Genomic DNA, 15280 nt, shown 5'->3' with positions numbered 1-15280 from the left:
TGGGCATGCCACGGCTCTGAGGCTGATCCCCTGGAGGCTGGGCTCTTCCCAGAGAGGACCTGGAGGTCCCTGTCCTTCCAGGTGCGGGGCCTCTCCATAAGGGCACAGTAACACATGGTAAAAGTTGATTCCTTGGCATCTTGTTGGCCTCACAAATAGTCCAGTATAAATTCTTCAAACTTATCAGCAAGCATGAATACTTTTTTTCCAACTTTTCTTTGTGCCCCTCTGGCTGAGACACTGGGCAACTGGTTGTGACATATGTGATTCTTTTTCACCTGAACATATACCTCATGTTTCAGAAATTCCTTTTTTTTTTTTTGAGACAGGATTTCGCTAGTTCAGGCTGGCCTTGAACTCCCTTTGTAACCCAGACTGGCCTCAAACCCTCAGTGATCCTCCTACCTCAGCTTCCTGAGTGCTGGGATTATAGGCATGTGCTAGCAGGCCTGGCAAGAAATTCCTATTTTTTTAAAAAAAGAATCTTTTTGAGACAGGTCTTACTATGTAGTTCAGGCTGACCCTGCACTCACTTTGTAGCCCAGGCTGATCTCAAATTTGCAACCATCCTCTTGCCTCAGCCTCCCGAGTGCTGGGATTACAAGAATGTGCTACCATGCCTGTCTAAGAAATTCCTATTCTTGAAGGATGCACCAGATTTTCTGGTCACTCCCTAGTTGAGTGAACTGGCTGTCACTGGTTTATGGCTTCCATTTCTCTCCACTGGTGTTTCTGGAAATTTCTGTCCCAAGCATACTTTCTCCCTTCTATTCCTGGTTCCTCAGTGGAATGTTTGGTGTAGCCAGAGGACCTGCTGCTAATGGAACCCAGAGGGTTAGGAGGTTCTCAGAGTAGAGAGGTGCTTGCTCTTATGTGCTTCTCAAGGTCTGAAAAAAAATTTTTTTTAGAACAAGGATTTATCTCAGTAGAGTAAGTGCCTGCCTGACAAGTGCAAGGTCATGAGTTCAATCCCAGGTACCCTCCCCCCCAAAAAAGGGTTTTAGGTAGTTTTGCTAAGTTGCCTGGGCTGGACTCCAATTTGTGATTTTCCTGCCTCAGTTTCATAAAGTGCTGGGGTTATAACCTTGTACCATCATGTCTGGATTACAGCTATATTTTGAAGCTAGAATTATGAGAATTTCCTAATAGCTGTGATGTGGGATGTGAGAGAAACAGTCAAAGGTGAGTTCTTGGGTGTTGGCCTGGGCTTCTGGGAGGAGGGGGGGCCATTAATAGATAAGAATGTGAACTGGAGCCCCCATGGGGGAAAGTACCATCTCAGCCTTGTGGGAAGCTGACATCCAAGTGGAGGTGCTGACAGAGATGCAGGAGTCAGGCCCAGCGATCATGGTGCTGGGAATGGCTGCTGCCACCATGATGGATGTCATTAGGTTTTGCAGTGCTAAGGAGGTCAGCATTAGAAAGTGTATCCCAAAAGGAGTTGAGAAATTGACTTTCGTTGAACTTCAAAATAGGAAGAATAGTGTTAACTCTCTTCTCTCCATCTACCCATTTATCCCTTTACTCACCCATCCTTCCATCTGTCCATCCATCCATCCATCCATCCATCCATCCATCCATCCATCTGTCCACCTCTTCTGCCCTATCAGATTGCAGGAAGCAAAGTCCCCTCTGGGCCATCACTGCCGCTGAAGGAGGCTATCTTGGAGCAGAGGCTCTAAGCCTTCCTGGGAGAGGCCTGCAGGGAGTTCAGCACGTATGCTAGTGTGTGCAGGCACCTAAGCGTGAATATGCTCAGGTCCATGAATAAGGGTGTGTACGTGTGTGCTCTTGTGCGTATGCACTGCTGAGGACATGCACACTCATGCTGGATACACACTGTGTGTGAGTGCATGTTCACACTCACTTGTGCATGTCTATACACACGGTGTGTTTAAGCTTCCACATGTGCTGTTCTGTGCGTCTGTGCACGAGTGTGCCCCAATGTATATATCAGGGCATGCAGGGACTTATATGGGATGTGTGCGGCCAAATATAACTTTCTTCCTACTGTTTTGTGACTGTAATTGCCTTGCCTGGAAGGAAGAGTTTTTGGTGGCACAAAGTGTCTGTTCCTGAGTTTCCTGAAATAGAGACCAAATTATGCCCCATGTTTCATGGGCGCAAAGTTTTCTGGCATCTGAAGTCTGGTCAGGGCCTTCCCAGAGAACCCAGGCCCTGTGAGGTGTGGAGGGTTCTCGGCCGAAGAGCTTCTGTCTTTCCAGTCCTGTTGGCAGGGGAAGTGGACTTCCCGGCTGTTAATTAGGATCTAGACACACACGCAGCAGGTCTTGGCCCAACGCCTGTTTCCCTGGCCTTCTTCCCAGAGTTGCTGCCCTTCAAAGGAGAAGGGGCTGTCCTCAGGGGAGGGACCGAGCCCAAGACACGGGCTCCGCGGTCTTGGATCTGGTGGATGAGCACTGGCAGAATCTCCCATCAGGTGGGCTTTGTGTCCAAAGTAGGATAGCTGGCATCAGCACACTGAGGTGTGTGAGTGACCTGAATGCCATTTCCGCTCCTTCATTAGCTGCTGTGTGACCTTGTGAACACTTAGTGTTTTTTTTTTTTTTTTTGGCCACTGGAAATCAAACTCTGGACCTTGTGCTTGCCAGGTATTTGCTGAGCAACGGAGTTAAATCTCTGGCCCCATTTTTCCTTAGCCATGAAATGGGAAGCTACTGCCTGCCTCTTGATTTTGCTGAAAAGATAAGCAAACTTTTGAGCCTGTTCTAGTTAGTATGGTTGAGTAACACGGTCTCGTGGTTCAAAACAGCAAAACTATTTATTTTGTGCACAGATTGTTGGTTTGGGCAAGGCTCTACTTGGGGCAGGAAGGGATAACATCTTTTTCCACTCGATGAGGCCAGGTAGGATGAGGCCTGGATCATCAGGGCCTGGTGGCTGACGCTGGCTGAGAACTTAGGGGGAGCAGTTGGCTGGAACACCTGCCATCGGCTTCCCCATGTGGCCTAGGCTTCCTCACAGCACGGCAGCCGGAGACAGAGCCCCGTGGAGTTGGGTTGCCTTGGATGACCTAACTGAGGTCGATACCCTTCAAAGTGAAGGTTTTGATGCTTTCTGTTCTTCTCTTGAGCTGCAGCTTCCTGCCTGGGTTAGCAGAGGGAGGAAGCAGGTTCCGTGCTTGGAAGGGAGGATGAGCGGTCTGAGGAGCACATGGGCCTGGACGTACTGCAGTCCCTTTGGGAAGGCACAGTCCTCAGGGCTCCTTGTCTGCTCTGCTCTGTGTCCCGGCACACCTGACCCTGCAAGGCAGTGGCTAGCACATGGCTAGCTGGAAGCCCCTGAGGTTTGGGTCTCTGGGTCCATGCTGCTCCACTGGCCTCACAGGTGAGAAGTCTGGGGGCCAAGTGATCACCTTCAAACCCCTGCTTGTTGTCCTAGGCTGAGGGAGTAGACCTGACCATCTCGGGCTCAGAGGCGAGGCCGTGGTGATTTGGCAGGGAAGCAGTTCTCAGCCAGGAGGAACAAAATTGTTCATTCCTGGCAGGGCATGGTGGTACATGTGTGTAATCCCAGAATTCCTGAGGCTGAGGCAGAAGGATGGCTGCGAGTTCAAGGCCAGCTTGGGCTACAAAGTGAGTTCAAGGCCAATCAGAACTACATAGTGAAACCTTGTCTCAAAAAGACAAAAAAAAAAAAAAAAAAAAAAAAGTCAAACATGTCCCATCTACCTCCTGTGTGTCAGCACTGTTCCAGGTGCTAGGGGAACAGCATTGAACAAGGTAAGCAACAATCTACATGGGGTAAAATAAACTGTACAGTCAGTACCTTAGAGTGGGGTGAGTTCCCTGGCTAATAACAGAGCCGGGAAATGGGATGAGAAGGGCAGGAGGGAGAGCGCAAGAGCAGGGCTGGCCTTGCTGTGATGGCGGCACTTTGGTAGGGACCGGAAGGCAGCGAGGAAAGAGTCAAGGGGCTGTGTGGAGTGGGAGCACCCTCCCTGCAGAGGCAGTGCGGTAGCGGGTGAAGGTTGTGTGGGGCCTCTGTACTCTAAGGACTTTGACTTCAGAGGGGAGTGAAACGGGAGACTTTCCAAGCACGTCCAGCCCAGAAGTGAACTGATTTGATTTCTGGTTCATATCAGGTGTCCATCACTGAGTAACAAATCACCCCCAGACCTCAGGGACTGAACACAGCTGTTTATTGTTCCCTTTGACTTGAAGTCAGTTCCTTTGGTCCTTTTGCCTGGGCTCACCTGTGTGGCCACCTTAACCTGCGAGAGCCCCAGAGCTGGCCACTGCCCTGGTGCCTGGCTGTGGCTAGCTCCAGACCTTTCCTACGTGGCCTTCCTTCCTCCCCAGTCCGGAAAGGCTTTCTTCTCCTCGGTCTCAGGGCAGCGTTCTCAGACGGCAAAGTGGGAGCTGCTGAGTCTCACAGGCCCAGCCCACCGATCCAAGCAGCGTTTCTTTTGCCTTCTTTCGCTGACCAGGGCAAAGCGTAAAGGTGGCCCAGGTCCAGTGTGGGAGGGGAGAGCACAAAGATGGGAATATCAAATGGTGTGGTCAAGTGGGCCGTTTGGTGACTGTTGACTGTGGTTTAATGGGACCTGTGTGGCTGCACCCTGAGAACAGAATGAACGGAGGGAAAGGCAGGAACAGGGACACCAACTAGGATGTCTTCCACGAGATGGGCCAGAAGTGGCTGTGCCGTGGTGGCTGTGAGGAAGTGTGGAGAGAGGGTCAGAGTCTGGGTGTGTCCTGGAAGTGGACTCGCCAGGATTTCCTCTTGGGCCGTGGGGTATAAAGAAAGGGAGGGGTTAGGGGTGACTTTAGGGGTTGGGATAGAGTATCGGGCAGCTTGGAGGGTGTGGAGATGCTGTTCACTGAGACAGAGGAGACCAGGGTGGGGCCGAGGTGCTATTTCTTTTTCTGGAGGAGATGGATTTGGAATTTCATTTTGGGTGTTTTAAATTTGGGTTGCCTCTTCAGCGATCCAGCTGGAAACTTCTGGAGGTGGTCGGGTGTGCACAGTCTTTGAGTTCACAGGATAGTTTAGGTGACGGCTTAAACTCGCAAGCCTGCATGAAGCTGCCCAGGAAGTGAGCACAGATATAAGGAGAAGAACTTGGGGGATTAAGCTTGGGGCATTCACATGTGAAGGTGAGGTGCACAGAGCCGCCTTCCTGAGGTCACGGGTTGGGACCAACAATTCATTCTACCACAAGCAACCTTTATGGTTTTGTTTGGAGACACTTAAAGAAAAGCAACAAGAAGATAATAACAGTTGCTGGTATTTTATTTACCAGGATTAACTGCTACTGACGTCTTGGCCTATTTTCTTCTTTGTGTTACTTAGTTAGGTGACGTTATTCATTTATGTATCTTACTATATCCTTGCATGAGTGTTTGGTTGTTAAATCGCAGCTGTACGGTAATATAGTTTTAAAAACACTTACTGAGATACAACTCATACCTACACAATTATCCCAATTATCCACTCAGAGAGTACAATGCAATGATCTTTATATATTTATTGAGCGTGCTGACCATTACCACATCAGTTTTATTCATTGGTTCTTTTTCTGTGGAGGGTTCTTTTTTGCTGTGTTGACTAGGCCGATCTCAGCATCCTGGGCTCAGACTCCTGCCTCACTGGGTACAGGAGGAGCCACCACGCTTGGTGACTCCAGCAATGTCAGGACATCGTCATCTCCCCAGAGAGGAGGTTCACACCACTCATGAGCCCTCAACATTTCTACACAGTCTGTCTCCCCACTTCATCCCTAGCAACCGCTGATCTTTATAGATTTGCCTGTTCTGGGCATTTCACATAAATAGAATCACATGTGTCTAATGAATTCACAGGAACCTACCCAAAGAAACAAAAGCAAATTCGAAAGTATTAAATTCACATTAATATAACACTTGGTAATGAATCCTAGCCATGAAAGAGAACATTGTGACCTTCTCTTCCTTCCTTCCCCAGCCTCTTAATTTTGGTTGTATTTTATTTTTACATTTTCTGGAGTTGTAACATTCACAATCTGTTCTCTGCGTCTAACCCTTACAGTTGTTTGGACAGAAGTCCCATATGTAAACATGCTCATTATTAGCTTGTTTTTACACTTTCTTCACTCCTGAGGTTTTTATTTTTGTTTTTGTGGTATTGGAGATGGAACCCAGGGCCTCTTGCATACTGGGCAAGTGCTCTGCCATCGGTTACATTCAAAGCCCATTGTGTTGTACTGTATTGTATTGTGTTGTGTTGCTTTATGTTGTCCGTACTGGGATTGCAACCCAGCTATATCCCCAGCCCCTCCTGATGCCACCTCTCAGAATGCTGGAATCCTGGTGTGCACCACAGTGCCCAGCTCTTTTTTTTTTTTTTTTTTTTTTACTTCAAGACAGGGTCTCTCTCAGTTGCTCAGGTTAATCTTGAACTTGTGATCCACCTGCCTCAGCCTCCTGAGTACCTGGGATTACAGGCATGGGCCACTACATCCAGCCAATTCTTGTGTTACTATTTTGCTTCAACCAGGTATCTTTTGTGGGTAACTATTTTGAGATGGGCTTTGGCTCTTTACTGGAGCCATACCTGGTTGGGTGTAATGTACTCCAGTCACTCTTTTCCCCCTTCGTGACTTGGCAAACGTTTTGTTTTGTTGTATTTTAGTATCAAATATAGTAAATACCTCAGTTCACAAATGCTTCTGTTCACAAACTCCACATCGGTGGCAAACACAACTGCGGCATCTTCCCCAACACTGGAAAGCAAATTAAGTTTGTGAACCAAGGCACTGCTGTTTATGGAGACTAAAGTTAGACTGATTTTAAAAACCTTGTGATGGGGCCACGGATTTAGCTAAGTGGCATAAGCGCCTGCCTGACAAACAAGGTTGTGAATTTGATCCCCGGTACCCCTCCCAAAAAATCTTAGTGTTGCTTCACCTTTTCCATCTGGATACCTGAAGACTTCATGATTTATTCTTGAAATTCACTAGCTTAGCCTGCATATCAGTCATGTGTTGCTGTGTAACAAATCATCCCAAAGCTTAACATTACTAAAGACTGCACATGCGTGGTCTCACAGTATCTGTGGGTCATGAATCTGGACACAGCTTGTTCAAGTCCTTTGTGTTGAGCGAAGTGTTGGCCTGGGGTCTGTGATCTTCTTTCCTGAATTCTCAAATGGAGCAGGGTCTGCTTCCAAGCTCATGCTTTGGTTGTTGGCAGCACTCAGAGCACTGGTGGAGCCTCAGCTTCCTGTTGCTTGTGCTGGGATTCTGCTCTAGTTCCTCCTCACCATGTGGACTGCGGCATGTATGTTTATGCATCTCTGTGTGTGTGTGTGTGTGTGTGTGCGCATGTGTTAGTGCTGGTAGTGAACCCAGGGCCTCATGCATGGTAGGGAAATACTCTATCCCAACTTGAATCTCTTTTACATGGCAACTTGCTTCATCAAAACTTATCTCAGTCTGAGAAGAAAATAAAGGAGTCTGTAAAGAAGGAAGTGGCAGTCATTTAGGATCTAATCACAGGAGCGGTGCCCTGTTGCCTTGGTTGGAATCAAGTCACTAGGTCCAGCCTATGTCATGGGGAGAGCATTACACAGGTAAGAATATGAGAAACTGGGTCAGGAGCTGCCCAAGAGGAAACATCTCTGTGTCACACATTCCGCATCACGGCGGGGTCTCCTGACTGTGCTCCTCCGTCTTCTGAATCAGTGTGGAGCACTCCCTTGCCCATTTTATCTCTGAGTATTTCCTAGGTGTATTTGGTGGGTTTTTGTTCCTGTTGGATCATGTTCAGGGTTGGGACTAGGGTGATGCAAGCAGGCATTTGGGGAGCAAAATTTAAAGAGGCTGATCCTGCCTGTGCAACCTTGCTGCTTCCCCCTAGTCCCAGCCTGATCTTCCTGTCCCCTCTGTATCACTCATGTGTGTCTAATGTTTTACTCTTTTTCTTTTTTTTTTTTTTTTTTTTTTTTGTTCTTTTGAGACAGTGGCCTTGGGCTCACTTTGTAGCCCAGGCTGGTCTTGAACTTGCAATGATCCTCCTGCCTCAGCCTCCCGAGTGCTGGGATTACAGGAGTGTGCCACCATACCTGACTTAATGTTTTACTCTTTAAGAAAAAAAAATCATTAAAGATCAGCAGGCCAGCATGGTGGTACACACATGTAATCCCAGCACTCAGGAGCTGAGGCAGGAGGGTGCCTTGAGTTTGAGGCCAGCCTGAATTACCTAGATGACCCTGACTCAAAAAATAAAACAAAAAGACCGCCAGTCTATGGGCGTATTTCAACCCTTTTTCTTTATCAGCAATTCTACTTTCTGAGTGTCTCTTTCATGTCTAGAAACTTTGTTACTTCTCTGATGATGTCGCCTGTGGTCTTGCTCCTCCAGCTATTTTCCAGGTCCTGTCTCCCAGTGTGTCCCGTGCTCCTGTTACCCACGAGGGCTTTCTTTATTAGTGTGCTTACGTTTTCTGTGCTGGACGCAGTCACGAAGGATTTCCTTTGCTCCTTATCATCTGTCTTCTAGTCTGGGCTCTGCTTTTCCCCTTCCCTCCCTTCCTTTTACCCGCCCGGTTTTCCTCCCCCTCCTCTCCCTTTTTCTGTCTCTTCCTCCCTTCCTAGCTTCCCTTATCCCTCTCCCTTCCTTCTTTCCTCTGTCCAGCCTTCCCCGCTTCTCTCCTGAACGTCTGCAAAGTTCTCCTGCTCACGGCTTTCCCCTCACCTGGAGTGGGGCTCTGCTCCCACACCCAGCCTGCTTTGCTCTTACCGTCTTGGCTTCTTTCAAGGGGCTGCAATTTGGACCCAGTACTGCATTCCATGGACTTTGCTGTCGCCTGAGGGAATGGCAGGGCTTTGGCAGGCTGTGGGGAATTTCATGAGGAATACCTGGGCTCTGCTTCCTCACCTGGAATTTAGGTAAATGCTGGGTGTCACAGGGTTCATTCCATCTAATCGCTGGGTGCCTCCTCTTCTGGGACAGGGGGAGGGTCGGGGTCATTGTTCACTTTCTCCTGGCTTCACCCCAGCAACCCCCCACCTTTGTCATTGAGGACAGTTACTCGGTTTATTCCTCCCGGCTGGGCAGGTTTTGTTGAGTGGCTTTGGGGAGTGGGACCCGAGAGGAAGGACCATGCTGTGGAACCCTCTGCCTTTTTGCCTGAATACCAGCAGATGATATATATCTCATTAGATTTTATCCTTTACTCTGGTGAAAATTTTTCTCATCCCCTTACTGTTTTTGCTTCTGGAGAGAAGGGAAGTCTGTGATGCAGGTTCTGTCCTGTACCTTTACTCCGGAGGGAGACTTGCATGACTCTGAATTCCCTCCCTGTCCAAGGTGACGGAGTCGCCAGCGCTCAGGGCAGAGCCAGCACAGCTGTCACCAAGGCCTTGACATCCAGGAGGGGACTTCACCCTTCTCAGTCCTCCCCACCTTTCTCTGGAAGACTCTGGAGCAAAGATGTAGGTTAGTGTCCTGGTTTCCACCCCCAGAGGAGTTTGTGAGGTGCTTGATAGGGACCAGCTGGGATGTGTGCGTACCATAGATGCAATCAAGGGTCAGCTGGGGATTTGGATATGGCCATGGGATCTGCTCCCTTGTCCTGGCTGCTCCTCTGACAGCTGAGCTGTGCAAATGCCCAGCTCTGAGAAGCGCTGATGTCACTTTCATTTTTAGGGGGAAGGAGGGTGTTGAGATAGGGTTTCACTATGTAATCCAGGCTGGCCTTGAACTCACTGTGTGGCCCAGACTGAACCGTAACTCTCAACAATCCTCCTGTCTCAGCCTCCTGTGTAGTGGGATTACAGGTGTGCACCCCCACACCTGGCTGTTGTCACTTTGTAGATGTGGCCCTGGTGGGGAGCTTTCAAGGATGTGTGCTCCCTTCTTTCTTGCTTTTTGGGCTGAAGTCATTGGGTCTTCCCAGGGGCTGCTTCCAAGGGCCCCTTTCCCTTCCCGCCATTGCTGTGAGGCCTGACTTCCCTGCCAGGACCCATCAGGGTCTTACGTGGGCAGCCCATCTTCCAAGAGAGCCACAATTCCCAGGGAGGATACTAGAACTTTTCTCCTTCACTGTGTGACTCCCCGCTGCTCGTCTACCAGGCTGATGGGCTGCCGCTGGTCCCTGGAAACAAGCAGTGCCCCTGTGCCCTGATGCCAGGCCCTGCAATTACAGATTGGCAAGCCTAGGGCAAAGCATGCCAGCCAGCATGGCAGCTTGCTGGCTGCCAGTCTGTGCCCTGGGGCCTGTGTCCTGACTGGCTCAGTTGTGCTGGGCAAGGAGTGGATGCCTGATGGGAGGAGGCCTGAGTCTTTGGTTTGCTCTGGTATCATGAGTGCACAGGGGGCATTGGCTTTCTTCCTTCTTGGCAGGGGCTGGAGTCTGTCCTTGTAGCTCAGAGATCAGGTACTGTCCTGGAGGAAGCTGAGCTGGACTAAGGTTGAGGACACTGGCCTTCCAGCCCCTGGACTGACCTTCACCGGCAGGGCTCCATCTCACCTCCTTGCTGCTTCCCCACGCCTGCTTCTGTGTGCAGAGGTCTACAAGCACAGCTGTGTGTGTAGAGCCGCGTGCATCAACACGAGGGCATAGTGTGTTTGTGTAACTTGTCATGCCTTTCATGAGGCCACACCTGGGGGTATGCCAGGCTGTTCTTTGGCAAGTGCACTCCACAAGCCTGGTGCCATCATTTCTTTGATTCATGTCCTGGCCTCAATGCTTTTTTTTTTTTTTTTCCTAAATGATGTCTCACTGTGTGGCCCAGGCTGTCCTCTAACTTGTGGAAATCCTCCTGTCTCAGCCTCCTGATAGCAGGGACTATAGGCGTGCAGTGCAGTGAATGGCATTGCATGTTTGTTTGCATGTCATCCCTGGTACCTACATACGTGTGGACTTGTGTTGTATGGTTTGCATGTGGCTCCCAGGCTACGAGTGTTTGTGTGTATATGCAGGTATGAGCTGAAGCTTGTGTGCATGTGTGAGCCTTTGCACACGTTGCACGTGCATTGTCTGTGCATGCTTTGTGGCTGCATGCGTGTGAGCATGGGTGCGCGTGTGACCGTGTAAACATACGCATGGGTGTATGTGTGTGTGAACCTCCTTGTCCAGGGATGACTCACCCAGGGATTTTCATGGTTGCTGCCCCAGCACAAAGGGGAAGCCCTCTGAGTTTGGAATGGCAGGGGCCGGGGCTCCCAGGCCGTTTTCTTGGGCTCCAGGCCCTGTTGTCCAGCAGGGACTGAGATGGGGCGGGAGAGCCAAGTCTGATTTCCCTTTTGGAAGTCCCCTGTGGGGCTGGCAGAGCCTGGGAAACCGGAGAAGAGGCAAGAGACGGGGAGGCCCACAGCAGTGGATGGGAGGCAGGGGCAGCTCTGAGGGACAGTGAGGATGCGGAATGGGCAGGAGCAGCGATGGCGGGGTGTGAGGGTGAGAGAGGGATGTCCCATCACCCTGCAGCGTCTGGCCTCGGTTCTCCCCGAGTCTTTGGTTTGGGCTTGGGCTACTGTGCCTGCATCCTGGCTGGTCAGCCACCTAGGGAGGCTGGAAGAGGGGAGAGCCCCACACAGGCGCTGTGCCTTGTAGCTGTCCAGGAGGGTCTGGACTTGCAGGGCTGAGGTATCCATGAGAGAGTGGTTTGAAGAGGCATGAACTTCTTCAAACTGGGGGCCTTTTGTTTGTTGGCTTTGTTTTTTTAATTGAGGAAACCAAGTCTGAACCAGTCATGTAAGCCACTGAACTAGGGACCTGATCTGTGAGCTGCCTGAGGGGACTCAACCACCAACTTCAGGGGCTGGGTGTCCATGCCTCAGGAGGCCTGCTAGGCATCTGGATTTCCCCATCACTGTGCAGCTGGGGGAGTCAAGGTCCAGAGGCAGGGAGCTCCCCTGGGTGCCTCTGCAGACAGGTGGATCTGGGGTGTGTCCTCTGCACAGAGACCCTCCCCGAGCCTTGGTGGCTGGGCTGTGGCTGGCGAGTCTCAGTAATTAAGGGATTAGCAGGCTGTCTCTCCCAGTCAGCCCTTCGCCCCTCAAAGCCACAGAGCGGAGCCCAGGATTTGGCAGCGTGGTGTCAGTTTCCAGGTGTGTCTGAGGAAACCTGGCGTCCTCGGGTGGTTCGCCCTGAAAAGCCCCATTGTGGCTGCTTGCCTCCCTCTAATCGGCTTTTTTGGGATCAGGATCCACCCTGCACCAGCTGGAGGAAGGAAAAGGTGTATTTTAGTATGTCCTGTGGGTGTGGTCGGTGTGGGGGAGAGACCAAAAGAGGGGTTACAAAGCCTCTGGCTGTGTGGCTGAGAGTGCTGTGTCTGAACGGGGTGGTGGGATGGGGTGCAGCCAGGCGGCTGGCATGTGGGAAGAAGGGAGGAGAGGCCGGTGGCCCAAGGGGAAGAGGAGAAGGGTGGATGTGAGCGGGCCTGCTTTCATGTGTCCCCGGGAGGCCAGTTGGTAGATTCCTTCAAGCCAGAATGTGGCCTGTGGCCTGGCTGGGCCTCGCCTGAAAACAGCCAGCTAGCAGCTTCCTCATACCTTCTTCTGTGGGTGCCCACCCCATGTCCTGAGCTCCTGTTAGGCCCACTGTGCCCTCAGGCTCTCCCATTTGTGTGCCATGGGCAGGGGCTGCGGCCACATGAAATCTGGTTAGAGTCAGAGAATGTCCAACTCCCTTGATCTCTTCCACCCAGGCCTTACCAGTGCCTGCCGGTACTGCTGCCCGGTGCAGCGTGGAGGGTACATTCCAGCTGAGCCTCTGCTCATGGGGTCTTCTGCCTTGGTGGCCCTGCAGCTCTTCTCAGCCGTCTTGGTCCTGACTGCCCTTCAGGGCTCTGCTCAGGGCCACCTCCTTCCTGCCTGGTTCTCCTGAACCAGTTTCAATGGGCACTGTGGCCCCTGGAGGCCTCTGAACTCTTTGCCAAAGGCCTCCTCATCCTCACTGTGTACAGGCCACAGGGGTGAGGGACTGACTCTCCAGGATGGGCTTGCTGTGTAACCTTGAGCCTGGCTTCCCCGGTCTGTGACATGAGTGTAGTGACAGGTAACTTATCAGGTCACCTGGAAGGCAGAAGAGTGGCCATGCACAGCAGGTGTTTGGCCGGTGGTCCTTCGGTCCTCTCCCCTTGTGCCCACAGGTTTCTGAGCATCAGGCCTTTGAGTGCCTAAGCCTCCTGCCCAGGGTATAGCCCCGTGACTCCAAGAATGACTAATTCCACCCCATCGATAAGCTCTTGGGAGCCCTGAGAAATGAGACTTTCTTCTCTTCTTGCTGCTTCATTAAACTGTTCTTGAGTGAGGGGAAGGAGGATTGTCTTAATCCCTTGGCACGAGGTGGGAGTTTCAGGGAACTGGGTTAGACTGGCCCACAGTTGCCTGTGGTCATCAGAGAACATCAGGGCAAGGCGGGAGTGGGCCCTGGAGAGGGGCCGGGAGCCTTGAATGGCCGGCTGGCTTTGCCTTGGGCCAGCTGGTTACCTCAGACAAGCTTTGGCCTTGGCTAGGTTGTTTCCCTAGGTTGCCGGTTTCCATGCACCATGGCTGTACTAACCCTGTACAGCTCTAGGGCAAGGATGGCCTAGGAGAGGCCATGATGGGGTGCCCAGGCCAGACTGGCTGGCATACACACAGTAGGTGCCTTACTATGCACAGGCTTCAAAAGGTAATGGGTAAGGTGTGAGCACGCTCTGTTCAGTCCTTTGACTTTTCTCTTAAAGAGTATTTCCTCTAACTTAAAAGTACATTGGGAGGGAGTCCTGGTCACCTCCTCTGGGGCCCATGGGTGACCTCATGAGCTGGGTCCCAGGACTGTCCCTTAGGAAGAGTGCACTTCTCAGGACTGGGGCCTGCTGTTCACCTCTGGGTCATGGCCACCGGCCAGGCCCTCAGGGACTGTGTACCCACCCTTGGAACTGTAAGAACTGGAAAACCAGTTCCAGACCATGACCCTCTCAGTCCGTCTTGGCGCTGCCTTCTTTGTGGAGCCTCAGTTTCTCCAGTGAACAGGTGGGGAGAGACACTGTGGGAGCCTCACCTGCTGTCCTTTCTCTGCAGGTGTTCCTGGCTCTGGGGGAGCTGCTTCTGTCTTGCAACTGGGCAGTGGTGGCTGACATCCTGCTGGTAGGTGTGGGGTGTGGTAAGAGCAGGTCCCGGGCCTTCTTGGGCGGTGGGAAGCTGGTTCTCTCCACCCAGGGTTGGCCCTTTGCTGTTGGAGAGGCCATGGGTTAGGGGACCAAGGCCACTCACAGCTGCTAGGACCACATGGCCCCTGACACTCATATCTCCATTGACTGTCACTCCCATTTTGCAGATGAGCAGATAGGAGCTCAGAGAAGGCAGGTACCAGGGCCGTGGTCACACAGTGCCAAGGCTTTGTGCCAACACTAGACCTGTCCTTTGCTCCTTCTTTACCATGCTGCTTCTCAGCAAGCCTGCACTCGGGTGTGCAGATGGGGCACTGGACTTCAGGGCAGTGGCCACTAAGCCCAGCTGTGTCCATCTCAACACATAGCTGGGGCTGTTGTGCCAGGACCTGGCTCAGGCTCTCCTGACCACATGACCACTACATCCAGAGTCCAGCTCGGCCCCTCCCTGAGCCTCACGCTGTCTGACCTCCCTGCCTGCTTCTGGGACCTGTGTGGGGATAGACTTTGAGCAAAGAGAACAGCTCTGGGCTTGATAGCACAAGCTCACCCTGCAAGCCCGGGAGCACCTCGCGTCCTCCTGTGTCCCCCTGGTGGCACCGTCCCACCTGGAACCAGGGTGCCAGGACTACCAGGCACTGGCAGTGCAGGGACTCAGGCCGGGGTCAGGAAACAGATCCGGCTTCAGCTCTGCTTCTGTACTCGATGTGTGACTCTAGGCACATAGCTTTGTGTCTCTGAGCCTCAGTTTCCCACATGGAGGGGATAGTACGACCGCCTCGCAGACTGTCGTGACAGGGAAGTGAGATCGTGGTGAGGATGATGTGAAGTGTTTGCCCATCACCCGGAAGAGGATGCAGCCTAGGATTCTAGAAATTCCCAGGTCCTGGCCCCCAGAGAAACCCTGCGTCCTGAAACCCAATCATGAAAGGCTATGGGAAGGTGTGGTTGTTCAGTCAACAAGGCCTTCTTGAATCCTACTGCTGAGCAGAGGCTTGCACCTTGCCAAAGCTGTGCCCCCTCCCCGTGGCCCAGGTTCAGCCAGCGTGGAGAGGGCTGCCTGGCCTTGGCTCCCAGTGGGAATCAGCTACAGGGCTGGCTGCCTTCTCTGGCCTCTCCCTCCTGACCGTGACTTTGGCTCCAGCCCGGGACTTAGCTACAGCCCTGTCACATAGCCTT

General features: G+C 51.8%; 1 protein-coding gene across 8 annotated transcripts in view; it reads left to right on the top strand.

Annotated features, from left to right (window-relative positions):
- LOC100729353 (SPNS lysolipid transporter 2, sphingosine-1-phosphate) overlaps window positions 1-15280 on the top strand; it is a 90249-nt gene that overhangs the window by 23752 nt on the left and 51217 nt on the right. For all 8 annotated transcript variants that reach the window (XR_010048198.1, XR_010048197.1, XM_063251006.1 and 5 more), the window contains one exon: window positions 14013-14078. Coding sequence is in view for 6 of the 8 variants with exons in the window: in XM_063251006.1 (XP_063107076.1) it covers window positions 14013-14078 (66 nt within the window). In the remaining 2 variants the exon portion in view is untranslated. The remainder of the gene's footprint in view (window positions 1-14012; window positions 14079-15280) is intronic.

This window comes from Cavia porcellus, unplaced genomic scaffold, assembly GCF_034190915.1.
Source record: "Cavia porcellus strain 051 isolate PalLab524CR breed Dunkin Hartley unplaced genomic scaffold, mCavPor4.1 scaffold_6, whole genome shotgun sequence".
NCBI lineage: Eukaryota > Metazoa > Chordata > Mammalia > Rodentia > Caviidae > Cavia > Cavia porcellus.
The sequence above is the reverse complement of the archived record's forward strand: the minus strand, read 5'-3'. Positions and strand labels throughout refer to the sequence as shown.